This window comes from Ascaphus truei, chromosome 5, assembly GCF_040206685.1.
Source record: "Ascaphus truei isolate aAscTru1 chromosome 5, aAscTru1.hap1, whole genome shotgun sequence".
Lineage (NCBI taxonomy): Eukaryota > Metazoa > Chordata > Amphibia > Anura > Ascaphidae > Ascaphus > Ascaphus truei.
The window spans coordinates 285,618,614-285,632,371 of NC_134487.1; the positions used below are offsets into that span (position 1 = coordinate 285,618,614).

The 13,758-nt window shown below is 44.8% G+C and overlaps 1 protein-coding gene across 3 annotated transcripts; it reads right to left on the minus strand.

Moving 5' to 3' along the window:
- Positions 1-334: 334 nt before the first annotated feature.
- On the minus strand, positions 335-13,204 carry PEX26 (peroxisomal biogenesis factor 26). Of its 3 annotated transcripts, none has more exons than XM_075602460.1 (6): positions 13,112-13,204; positions 12,250-12,484; positions 8,197-8,337; positions 6,994-7,313; positions 4,803-4,949; positions 335-612 (listed from the first exon to the last, which is right to left on the minus strand). In XM_075602460.1, the coding sequence occupies exons 2-6, from the start codon at positions 12,450-12,452 to the stop codon at positions 515-517; spliced, it is 909 nt and encodes a 302-aa protein (XP_075458575.1). In that variant the 5' UTR covers positions 12,453-12,484; positions 13,112-13,204; the 3' UTR covers positions 335-514. The 3 variants fall into 3 exon arrangements, with proteins under 3 accessions (XP_075458575.1, XP_075458573.1, XP_075458574.1); XM_075602458.1 differs by having other exon boundaries at positions 8,197-8,370; XM_075602459.1 differs by lacking the exon at positions 13,112-13,204 and adding an exon at positions 12,852-12,993 and having other exon boundaries at positions 8,197-8,370.
- Between the last annotated feature and the right edge of the window lie 554 nt (positions 13,205-13,758).

The window sequence follows — 13,758 nt, forward strand, 5'->3', positions numbered from 1 at the left end:
GTGTTGCACAGGAGGGGGGGAGGTGTTGCACAGGAGGGGGGGAGGTGTTGCACAGGAGGGGGGGAGGTGTTGCACAGGAGAGGGGGGTGTTGCACAGGAGGGGGGGGTGTTGCACAGGAGGGGGGGGTGTTGCACAGGATGGGGGGGGGGGTGTTGCCTCCTCTTCCCTCATCTTTTTTGGCTCTGACATGGACAGGGTGGGCTAAAGGTTGAGTAAACACTTGATTGACAAGTAACTCCCCCCCTCCCCATTCAGGCGCTCAAAAAAACAAAAAACAACAACATCTTTCTTCATTTCCAAGGAAGCCCCCCAAAAAAGAATATTTGCTTCAAGTCTGATTATATGTTTAATTAAAGCGTTAAGGCTGAAATAAATAAATAAAAACATCCCGGGATTTATGAATCCCACAGAAAGCAGTAGAATAACTCTCTTCGATCAGTCCAGGGCTGCTTTTTGCTACACTGACCACGAGGCCAGACTTCCTCCTTCCTCTGCTCCGGTCACGCGGAGAGATCAGTGGTAGCTGCCGGGAGAAGTCCGAAACGCGTCGGAGATGCCTCGCCGGAGGAGCAGGAGCAGACGAGACACAGGGCCCTGTGATACGGGGGAAGCTGAAAGGCAGGGACAAAAATAAATCATTAAAACTTTTTGAAAGTGAGCTCCATGCGATTCACTTTAATGCAGATTAACCAACCTTATTTGTTTCCTAGCTGTTTTTTTTTCTATTTTAGTTTTCATTTTGAAAGGCCGCAGCCTGCAGTAGAGTTTTTACATGGCAACTCCTGCTGTTTTAATTCTAAATGTCTGCACTCCACCAGGCAGCACAGTTAAGCTCATATCCACACTGTTTATTACATGCAAAAACAGCCGTTCTAAATCTCAGTAGCATAGGCTTAATGTCACGTTATGTCAACCCAAACACTGCGTTGGTCTCCAATAACTTGGCCTTAAGGCCTTGATTATACTAAGTGCTGCAAGGCGGCAGCGCTATTCTGTGACGTCACCCAGCGCTGCCGCCGAGCAGCACCTTGATTATACCAGGGAGGGAGAGCAGGGGAGGTTTGGAGGCCTGGTGAGGTTTGGAGGCCTGGCAGAGGTGTGGCTGTGAGCGGTTCGCCCTCAATGGCTGAACCGCTCACATGACATGGCCGTCGCAAGAAAAAAAACAAATTTCTCAGTCTCTTCCCCAGCCGTAAACGCATTACAATACGGTGTGCTGCGCCCCGTCGCTTGCGGTATAAGCACTTTCATTGGCTGTAAGGCACTTGTTTTGGCGCTGCTGCTACACACGACGACGCGTGGGTTTTTGGGTATAATCACAGCCTTAAGGAGCAATTTATGCTTTTTTTGTTTTATTGGTTTTCAACAGGTTTGAAGCAGGGGGTCTCCGGAGCTAAACCCCATCAATTTCAGCTCCAGTGACACCCCGTTTCCTGAAATACAGGTCTGCATGGGGTCGTAGTAATAAAGGCCTCGGAACCAGGAACAAAGGAGCAGCTTTTGAAGAATTCTTAATTGTGAAGTTCAAATTTAGAGACCGACTGGAAAAAGCACCCGGATTCCACCAATTCATGCTACGAGCAGTTGGAGGAGGAAAGAAAGTTGTCCATGAGGAAAGCAATACCTATATGGAGTAGGGTCCCCAAGCCTTCCAACAACCGAGTTTCAACAGAAAAATAAAGGCCTCATTCAAAAGGTGGCTCGGCTGTTAAAGCTGCCGTTTAAGTTTTATTTATTTTTTTAATTCGATATGTGCATCAATACAATCTACACACCGACAAGTGATTGGCTAAGTTGCTGATCATTCCGTTCTCCTGTAATTAGTGTTGGACCGGGTCCCCAATTAAAAAAAAAACGGGTAACGGGTACCCGGCCAAAATTAAAGGTTCTACCTGGTCGGGTACCCGGTTTGGCACTTACCTGCAGAGCGGCAGCGACATGTAGGATCAGCAGCAGCAGTCCTGTGACGGTGGCAGCATCAGAGGTGTCTTCAGCCGGTGGCGGATCTGCAGGAATCACTTCCACAGCACCGGAGCAGGTAAACGGTGTCTGTGTGAGCTGCCGGGGAACCACGTGACCGGAGCAGGAGACGGAGCGTTCCTATTGGACAGCTGTCTCTTCAATAGGAACGCTCCGTCTCCTGCTCCGGTCACGTGGTTCCCCGGCAGCTCACACAGACACTGTTTACCTGCTCCGGTGCTGTGGAAGTGATTCCTGCAGCTCCCCCGCCGGCTGAAGGCACCTCTGATGCTGCCACCGTCACAGGACTGCTGCTGCTGGTCCTAGATGTCTCCGGAAAGGTAAGTATGAAAGATTATTTCCAGCTGCCCTGACATTACCCGACGCCGGGTATTACCCGGCCGAGCCCACTTCTCAGTGGTCCGGTTCCGGGTAATGTCCGGGTAGCTGGAAATGTGCCGGGTAATGCCGGTACCGGGTAATTCCGGGTACTCGGTACACCACTACCTGTAATCGATCGCTGAAGATTGGCTCAGGGTTCACCAAATGCATCCTGGGTCCTCATTCAATTGGTTCACTGCTAGAGAGGGCAGGGCTCAAAAAGGTGATGCTGTTTCAGAAGGGGAAGGGGATGTGACTTTGTATATGGTTGCTATAGGAACAAAAATGCTTGTTACATTAGAATACATTAAAAATGTCTTTAAAATAGTTTTTTTGTTTATAAATGCTACAAGTATAATTCTTATAGCACAGAATTGATTTTTTTTTAAAAACACACGTAGGATATTGCTTGAACTGCAGCTTTAAAGCAAAAGTCACCTGATAAACCATCAACGGCCTTTTGAGGGAAGAAAGAATCTCAGCCGCCCCGGTGGGAAGAACCCCGAGATCAGGTTTAAAGAGATTTTGTTATGGTATCATCTCTGTGGAGATGATCACGTAGCACCGGTTTGTAATAATCCAAAGAATGACGCAAAGGCCGCGCTAAAGAAATAAGAGGACCTCGGTCGTCAGTTAATTAATGATCAGGTGCTGTGTGACCACAGGTGCGTTTCATTTTGTGCAATTGGATATTGGAGGCTATTAAAGATCACCCACTGGTTGTATGGGGAGGACCGGAAGTATCCCCACGAGGGGGAAGTGAAGCCGTGCACAGCTCAATAACGATGGAGACTGGATCGCGTAGAAAAAGAATTTTATTCTAACCTGGCAACATAAAAATCAGGGAACGGTAGAGAACACCAACGCGTTTCGCTCTATCCAGCGCTTTGTCAAATCTGTCCCTGTCTCACGACTGTGATTCTATGGTCTGTCCCTCTGGGCAAACACCATGGAGTCTGTAATTACTCCACAAAAGGAGTTATTCATAACATTGTACCTACTGAATATTTTTAGACAGTGTCCGGATTTACCACATTTCAATTTAATCTACTGCAGTCATATCTGCATGGGTCACATATACATTACAATTGGTGGACCCACAGTTCCTATTTTTCTGAAGCACGGATACTGGACTTTCTGCTCTAGGATTTTCTATTTGTATGGGGAGGAGCCACATGATGAAGCGATCTTTTGCGAAACGCGTTGGGGTCATTGCATGCTAGCCGCATAGTACTTAGCGCCAAGATGTCGTGCAAGCAACCATCAGGCTTTTTGAGTGCGGGTACGCTCCCAGAACCGGTCGGTCTAGACTGGAAGTCTGCTGCCAGGGACCGTCACTTGTTATAGCCGTTGGTTGCGGGATGCCCTATTGTCTTTGCTGTATACTTATTTTTATACACGTAAGATTATATATTTTTCTAACGCTAATGCGTCCCTGTTTCTTGCCGTTTACCTGCAGAGGTATACCGAGGTGCCTGGCAATAACTGCCCCAACAAGACGGTCTGTACTATAACCTGCACAGATCCTTTTACCGCAGTTTCTGTTGATGGCGTCTCGTGTAAATCTCGGTTACCTGTGGCTCACAGGTGACCGGTGTTCATGCGGAGTTCGGACGCACAGATCTGTGACATATAAAGATTCTTCCCTTTTAAAGCAGCGCTACAGGTTGTATTTCTTGCTTTATTCTTTTTATGTTATTGGGTGGAAGCAGGGGGTCTCCTGGACTGAGCCCCATTGCATTTCAGCTCCCGGGGGTCCCCTGCTTCCAGAGACACAGAAAAAAAATTAAAAAGACACAATTAAAAAATGGTTTAGAAAACAAATGACATCACTTAAAAAGAAATATTATAATGGTATTTGTCTAATAGCGCCCCCATTTATGCTGTATTATTAATGCACACTCCCCCTCTAACCTCATCATTAACACAGCACGTTGTAGCCAGGGAGAGGAGCTGCATGAGCCACACAGCACCACCTAATGGCCGGAAGAGCAATTGCAGCTCCTCTCCAAAAAAAAAACGGGAAATTAGACACACACACACACACACACACACACACACACACACACACACACACACACACACACACACACACACACACACACACACAATAAAGATTTGTACTGCAGTCCAAAAGTGTAACCAATCTTTCGTTCATCAATTTCAGGGGTGCTCAACTGCAGTTCTGAAGAACCACCAACAGGTCAGGTTTTCAGGATATCCCAGCTTCAGCACAGGTGGCTCAATAGAGGCTCAATCAAAGACTGAGCCTCTGATTTAGCCACCTGAGCTGAAGCAGTGACTGACTGAAACTGCTGAAATTGGGATACCCTGAAAAGGACCAGTTGAGGGGGTCTTGAGGACTGGAATGGAGCACCCCTGTTCTATGGGACTTTCATCAGAGCCACAAATAGAGCAACATTACTACAAAACGGTCTCCGGGGAGTGTCCAACGTCTTACCTGGGTCCAAGCGCAATAGAATCAGGCAGACCAGAAGAATGGCCAGAGCGATCTGCCTGAGGGGCAACCTGCGAAGCCGACTCCCCACGAAACCCAGGGCCCAGCAGAGCAGCCGCGCGTAGTTCCGAAGTTTTGCTTGTGTGTTACCTGAGGTACGTGAGAGAAGGGTGTGTGAACAGTGCGCTGTCTGGCCGAAACATCATCGCATGTCTCAGGTGCAGCTGGGAGGTGCGAGGAGAAGCAGCGAGGAGGAGGAGCAGCGAGGAGGTGCTACAAGGAGCGAGGAGGAGCAGTGAGGAGCGAGGAGGTGGGAGGAGCAGCGACGAGGAGGTGCGACAAGGTGGGTGGTGCGAGGTGGGAGGAGCAGCGAGGAGGTGCGAGGAGGAGGAGCGAGGGGGAGGTGCGAGGAAGAGGGAGGAGGTGTGAGGAGCAGTGAGGAGGTGGGAGGATCAGCGAGGAGGTGGGAGGGGGAGGTACGAGGAGGTGCGAGGAGGAGGTGCGAGCAGGAGGAGCGAGGGGGAGGTACGGGGAGGAGCGAGGAGGCACTCCTGCTCTAAATAGACTCGCCTACAATCCCTGTGGCGAGATACCTGGGAAAACACCCAAGATACCTGGGTAATATGCACATTTAAATAAATTGAATATATTCTCAATATATCACCACATGGAATATAGGGGACCCTAGTTGGAGGTACATTGGTGTGAAAAATAAAGTGCACCCTCGTTGAATTCTATGGTTTTACATATCAGGACATAATAACATTCATCTGTTCCTTAGCAGGTCTTAAAATTAGGTAAATACAACCTCAGATGAACAGCAACACATGACATATTACACTGTGGCATGATTTATTTGACAAAAATAAAGCCAAAATGGAGAAGCCATGTGTGAAAAACTAAGTACACCCTTACTGCTAAAATTAAAAAGACATACCGGGTAATCTTGCTTCTGACAGTGGTTTTAAAAGGCTATAGGGGGATCTGCCATACATGACACGGTATGTTGATAGAAATACTTGTACGATACATAGTATCAGTACAACGGGCTTCCTTACCTTTAGTGAATAACAAGCCTTGTTGCGGGAAGGGAAATAGCTTACCAATGACACGGTCGTTTACTGGGGTTACATTTTGACTATACGGAGTTACTCCCTCCCCCCGATTTTTCCTTCTGGTTATTTGAGCCAAGCCTGCTATATAAAATGATATGTTATCCCCACACAGCCATTGCTACGGATGTAACTTGGTACATTTATGAATTACACCAAAAATTTTCGGTCGGTCCAGCAAACAATGTTACAGGACTTGCATCCGTTCTAGATCTGGAGGCGAATGACGGCAGTGGTGCTGCTTTGTAGGCTGAAGTGCGGCACATTGTATCTGCAGCATATCCTTGAGATACAATTGTCTCCGTTGAATTTCGCAGTATCCTGTGCGAGACTGCTGTGACTTCTAACACACCTAATTCTAGGTCTGCTGCATTTGCATGGTGAACTACGATCACAAGTATTAACCCCTTGAGGGGCTCTCCTCCGCCCTTTTGCAACAGCAATTGATGGGTAGTGAGCTCCTAGCTCCAGCGTCCGCACAACCATCTGTTTTTTTTAGTTCACATTATATATGTACATATATTCTCACATCCTTATTTTCCCTTTATTTGACACAATAAAGTTTATTTTTAATGGTTTTCGACCCACTATTCAAGTCTAATCTAAGGGATCATTGGAACCCCGGGATATGCATTTCCCCACTTTATTTGAAACCCCATGAGTGCAATTTACAAGGGATTCTCTTTGGCTGATCCCCATCAGCACAATTTCGTATGGATTTCATGAAGATGAACACTATTTATGAGACAGGCGTCTTCAAATAAATTGATTTTATTTATTTTTTTTGTAAAGAAGGGGACCGTAAATTAGGCAATAAGAAGCAGTGGTACTCCAGGGTTAAAGTAGTGGCACTTCGTACCCTCTAGGACTACCACAGTGTTTTTGTAGAAATTTAGTTTTTCGTTTTTATTTGCTCTGTGAAGCGATTGTCATTCTCAGGGTTAATGGTTTGCAAACATGTCCTCAGTGTGCCCTATCCCCTCCCCCCAGTGTGGTCGCCCTGCCCCCCCCCACCCAGATTCTGACCACCTTGTTCCCCCCCCCCCTCCCCCGCGGCCCCTCTGTCCCCCCTGTGCTCATACCTGTATGCTTCTTTGCCTCTGACTCTGACTCTGTCTGCCTGCTCTCTGATTTCACCTGATCATCCTCTTGTTCCCACCGATTCCTCCCCTCTGCCACGGCTTTGAGAACCACTTGCTGCTGCTGCACAGTGAACCCCCGGGGGTCCCGCGCCAGCTCCTCAGCCTCCGAGAACAGACCCAGCGGGAGGAGAACGCTCAAGAGGTGGAGCTCAGCCACACGCCCGTACCCCGGCAGCTGCTGATTGGCTCGCTCTCCCAGCCAATCGCTGCTCAGTTCCAGCATCACACCAGGCTGCTTCACCTTGCTGTGTAAGAGGAGGCTGCGGGGGGGGGAGGGGAGACATGAAAAAAAAAAACGAAACATTTACAGGGGGCATCAAAAGACAGATATACTCCATGAAAATAATGACATAGAAAAAAAGGAGTTTGTGCTTTTACCGTCAATAAATAAAATCCAATTAAATAAATGAGCAGTGAGATTGCTGTAACCCTTTGCCTGCCGCAGGGGTCCCGGATCAGAGCGCCACAGCCCCTCCGGTACATTGCGATCACGTGACCCACTCGGAAGAGGAGTGAGGTTTCCCTTCCCCTGCCTGATGGCGTTCCGCACCTCACTAGAGCCCAGAACACTCCCCTAGCAAAAGGAGATTAAAACCCCAAATTTAGCTACTGCAGCATGGGGCTCCTGGAGTGTCAAACCCCATGACTCATGGATATTTATTTGACCTTTTCTGAAACACCCCCGCTGAATCGCGGCGCTCCAAGCTATAGAGACTCCTCGGGTTCCGGAGATATTACATTTTTAAATTCCCTTACAAGTGTTCGTGTCCGGGAGACACAATATAGCCACTGGGGTCAGCCTCACTCTGGTGGCCAATAGAAAACCGTGACACTATCTTCAGATGACACTGCAGCTTCTGATTGGCTGACCCCACAACCATTGTTTTTTTTACTGGTAAAAGTAAATAATTAGATATAAAATAGGCAACTGGGGAGTGCTGAAGTTCAGCTCCGGAAGACCCCCTGGTCCATACAAGCAAAAAAAATAAAAAACACCCCAATAGTTGTTTTTGGGGTGGGGGTGATATACTTGGGAATGGATCTTAATAATGGTGTTGGATGGATACACAACCCAAGCAGTGGAGTTTCTGTATGTAACTGGACGCAGCGAGATGCAGGAATAGGGTACGGGTGCGTTCTTACCACAGCTCCATGATGTTATTAGGCAGCTCCTGAGGGGTCCTGTAATACTGTAAGAGCCAGGAGAGGACCTCTCTCCATCGCTCCATCTCCGCCAGGGCCTGAATCCCGACCACACACAGCGAGGCCTTAACCTGCTCGCACCTAGAGATAGGGGAAAACCTTTCAGACCTACGACTGGGGGAAAGTGAAAGAAAAGGGGACAGTCCCGTATAGAGAAAACAAAATATTACAGAACTTATCAATGTCATCGGCTTCCTGAGAAAGGTAGAATCACACTTATAATTAAACTTTAACTTGCTCTTATCCTGTGAAGGTGTTTTTTTTTTTTAATTTTCTTCAGCTACATGAAATTCATTCTTATTTGATACTTTTGTGTGTATTGTGCCACACAACTGATTTAACTGAGTTAATTTATATGATTAACTAATGATGACAGTACAAAGAAGAAGAAGCAGGCACACGGTCTTACTCAAAAGGAGGTTTAATATGCCATAAAGTCCAACGTTTCGGCAGTATAAGCCTTCACCTTGAGAAAGGCCGTATTAGACTGCCGAAACGTTGGACTTTATGGCATATTAAGCCTCCTTTTGAGTAAGACCGTGTGCCTGCTTCTTCTTCTTTGTAATGGAACATTTGGGACTACAGGAGCTCCCCAGGACCAGCGCACCAGCAGCTAAGTACCCCACCTCTATTACCCTTGATATTGAGTGCGTGTCTCATCCTCTGTCTAACTAACGATGACAACATAAATTTACAAAGAACAAAAATGTAAAAAAAACAATAAGATTGGCAATTTAGTTGTAGAAACTGGAGGTTATCATATATTTTACAAAGCGCCCATTTAACTTTTTTTTTTTAGTTTAAAAGGAGCAACTCGTGCTTTGTTTTTTAAATGATTGTTTTTAGAACATAGGATAGAAGCAGGGGGGGGGGGGTCTCCGGAGCGGCACGCAGCAGGCGTCCCAGCGCTGGGCAGTCCCCTGTGGGACATTTTGCTGTGATGTCGGCTCTTGCGCCTGGCTGTCCGCCACGCACCCGACCCAACAAACCAAGCCAGGTCTGCTGCTCCAACAACTGCATGTTTAAATGTCCACACAGGACCGCTACACTGCCTAGACATGTCCTGCGGGAAATTTAAAGCTTGTGCGATGGAGCGGTCTGTCTAGGCAGTGTAGCGGGACATTTAAACATGCAGTTGTTGGAGCGGGTGGTCGGGTGCAGTAGACCTAGCTTGTTGGACACGTGGCGGACGGACACTGACACGAAATGTCCCGTGGCCAAATGTCCTAGACCGTCTCCGGAGCCGAACCCAATTAATTTCAGCTCCGGGGACCTTGGCGTCTCGAGATACAGACTGCCAAAGGGGGTATCGGTATGTCGGCAAAGTTTAAAGCCCCCCCCGGTCACATGGACCAATAGGAAGCCGCACCAGATGACGTCAAAGCTTCCTATTGGCATGCAGGGCGAGGGAGCTTTGAAACGGCAACATTACATGAACCCTGGTAGCCGAGCGGCTATGAGCACCCCCAAAGTTCAGCTCCGGAGACCCCGGTTTCAAACCCATGTTAAAAAAAATCGGCTGCTTTGATTGTATGTATGTATGTATGTCTTTATTTGTATAGCGCCATTAATGTACATAGCGCTTCACAGCAGTAATAGTTACAATCATATAAATAATAAGACATACATAACACAAAGGGAAGAAGTGCTTCAGACATTTAGGAAGAGGAGTCCCTGCTCCGAAGAGCTTACAATCTAATTGGTTGGAAGGAAGAACGTACAGAGACAGTAGGAGGGCGTTCTGGTAAGTGCGTCTGCAGGGGGCCAAGGTTAATCTATGAGGTGCTACTCATATGCTTCCTTAAGCAGGTGTGTTTTAAAGGTGGATAGAGAGGGTAGAGGGGGATTGCCTCTTTAAATGGGGATTTTTGGCCAAAAACAACCCCCAAAGTCCACAGGGGCCATACAGAACAAGGCCCATAGTCTTATCAGAAAAGAGATTAGATGAATGTTGTAAAAAAATGTCCAAAGCATTTGGTTACCACGAAAACAATTCATGTTAAGAAAAGATGCCAATCACTGAAGTTTTTTTTAATAAATCAGTTGTGTAGTATTAGATAATACTAATTGCATTTCCCCCCCCCCACCCCTTATGCTCTTTTGAATGAGCTTTAAAGCTGCAGTGCAAGTTTGCGATTTAATTTATTTATTCCCTTGAATATGTGCATCAATACAATCCACACAATGATAAGTAACTAGCTAAATTGCCGATCGATCAGCGAAGATTGGGCTCAGGAGTTCACTAAATGGCTGTCAGTGCAGCAGAAGAGGACCAAAGATGCAAAGTTCTGTGGGGAAGATCAGGTGACCAGGCAGTCACTAGATACAATTGGTGCACTGCTAGAGAGAGGGCAGGGCTCAAAAAGGGGTGTGCCAGGGCCTGTTTCAGAAGAGGAAGGGGATGTGCCTTTGTAAATGGTTGCTATAAAAACAAAAACAAAATGCTTGTTACATTGTAATACATTAAAAATATGAGTGGTTTTAAAAAAAGAAAAATACTACAAGTATTTTCTCATAGTACAGCACTGATATATATATATATATATATATATATATATATATATATATAGTTATACGTTACCGTTCCAAGGATTGGTAAACAAGAGACAGCACTCAATGTTGAAAATCAAAGTGTATTAGTAAAAGCAAAAATACATCCAGAAACCCAACGTTTCGGTCCTACAGAATGGGACCTTCCTCAGGGGGGCCGAAACGTTGGTTTTGTGTTTATTTTATTTTTTCAATACACTTGTTTGTTCAATTCTGGAGTGCTGCCTGCTGATTTTGTTTCCAAACGGTATCGTATTGCTTATTCTTCATTATAGGATCTGCACCCACATCAGTGACTATTATTACGGAGTGCTTTTTGTTCTTTTCTATGTTATATATATATATATATATATACAGTGTTCGACAAACCTATACATTTGCTCGCCCCGGGCGAGTGGATTTAACCCTCGGGCGAGTAAATATTGGCCCAAGCAGCACACGTTTGGTACTAGGTGGCGAGTAGATTTTTTTGTGTGGCGAGTAGATTTTTTGGTGATTTGTCAACCACTGTGTGTATATATATATATATATATATATATATATATATATATATATATATATATATATATATATATATATATATATATATATATATATATATATAGCAACTGTAAATATTCCTGTATATTCATCTGCATGTCTTAGACAGGTCTGCAACCCTGTCTTTCACCATTATCACCCAGCAAACAGCACTTCCACTGCAGCAAGAGATTCTGGGAAATGACATGCAAATGAGCACACAGTGCCACTTTTTATCTCATGCTCACATTACATGAGCAACCCTTAGTCAATGCATGCTGCTTTAAACACAGCTTTTAAGCAAGGACTTGGGAGATGCAAAGTCAGTTAACCCACTCACAGACATGTTTCAACCTTGATGGGTATCATCAGTGTGAGGTTGGCTTGCTGACATTTGCTCAAATGAGATAAGATAGATAGATAGATAGATAGATAGATAGATAGATAGATAGATATAGATATATATACACACACACACACACACATGTAGGATATTGCTTGGTCTGCAGCTTTAAAGTATTAAACTTCCTTCAGTTGCTATAGCAAACATTTAGGAAGCCTCAGCACTTTCTCTATTGAAATAGGCGGCCAAAAAAAAAAGTTCCCCAAGAACATCTGGAATTGCTTGCTATGTGTTGTCAGCCCCACCCTCTTCAATGTTTATGGCTTTGGTCAAAGGACTTTCATAGCAGAACTGAATTCATTCAGGACCCCTTCAGCCTACATGTGTGTCGCTGAGGGCACTAGGAAGTATTGTTATCTGGTTATCGTTTCAAAAGGGTGTTCAATACATTTGCTCTTGTCTAAAATGATAAGTCTCCTTTCGAATCGGACATAGTAACATTGCTCGTCATGAGAGCTTTGACAACTAAGTATAACGCACAAATGTAAGAAAGCATCATATGAAATATGGAGCAAACTTACTTTACATCTGGTTCTGCTACTGCAAACTGCAAGCCTCGCTCACACAGTTCCAGGGCACCAGCAAAATTCCGGTCCAGTACCAAAAGGTCAGCAGCTTCATCCAACAGGGACATGGCCTGCTGTGGAGTCCCAGATAGGGACCACTGTGACCAGTCCCACAGTCCATTCAGTGAGGAGCTGGATACATTCTGTGTCACCGCCATCTTTCTCACTCAGGTGTCTAGTGCCAAAAAAACTAAGGGACGAGAAAGTAAGTCATAGCTCAGAGAATTTATCTGTATCCCTGACACATCGAATACAATTTTTTTGTATGTACATTTTATACACAAGTATGCATATTGATCTATATATTTATAAAATACCTGGTTTATTTATTCTCTGTATCATATAATTCCATGTGTTTTAATGTGTGTGTATATATATATATATATATATATATATATATATATATAAGTATATATATATATATATATATATATACACGTTTGTCTAATTTAAAAATTGTATTTATCATTTTACATGTATCATAAATATTCATGTTTGCTTATCTTTTTTTTTTTATACATTACCAAAGATAAATATACCGCTACATATATACTTACAATGTAGAGGTCAGGAAGGAGATCATTTCTATCAGAACAAAAATGCACCAAAACACAGGTTTATATTTAAATCAGGATCATTAAATCCCGCGTTTTTATATAAAAGCAACATTTCTGAACATTAAAACAGATGTCACATATAATGTGCAGACTTTCAAAGCCTCTTCATCTGAAACTGTATAATATACTTAAAAATACAACACTTTCTCTTTCCCAAAAGAGTCAAAGATTATTACAATAATTAGGAATACAACAATTACCATTAAATTAAGCAGTGCAGATTGAAAAACATCCTTACAGCAACAGAGGGCGCAGCCATATTGAAATTAGTCACGTGTGCCGCAAAGGCTGCTGGGGCTTGTAGTTCTCTTTTTACCAGAGTGGCAAATGGCTGTTTGGGTTCTACACGGAAGTGGGGACTACGATTCCCAGGATACACAGAACCAGGAAGTTAGACAGTGTGCAAAGTGCTGGCTGTGTGTCAGTTATTGATGAGTTACATTGTACAGTGGGGTTTATTGGAGATGATCAGAAATGTTAAATATGAAATTGCATTCAAAAGTGTTAAAAAAATAAAAATAAATGGATAGATTAATAAATAGAAGAATCTGTCAGCCTGATCCACATCATGGACCTTCAAACAACCAGAAATGTCCAGGTATAAATTAATGTATAGGCTTGGACGGGGTTCAGTGTGTGAATAAGGTGAGAAGGTGCGTGTGTTATGTGGTAAAGCTACCAATCGTGATTTACCTGAAGACTCTCATCCAATCCCCCCCGGCAGCATTCATTCATTCACATTCTACTGTACATAGAAAATACTTACCGGCTGCCGCATCCTCAGCACCGCCGCCTTGCCGCATACCGGGACCAGGGCCAAACCCCGGGACATTTCCGGGACGGAACG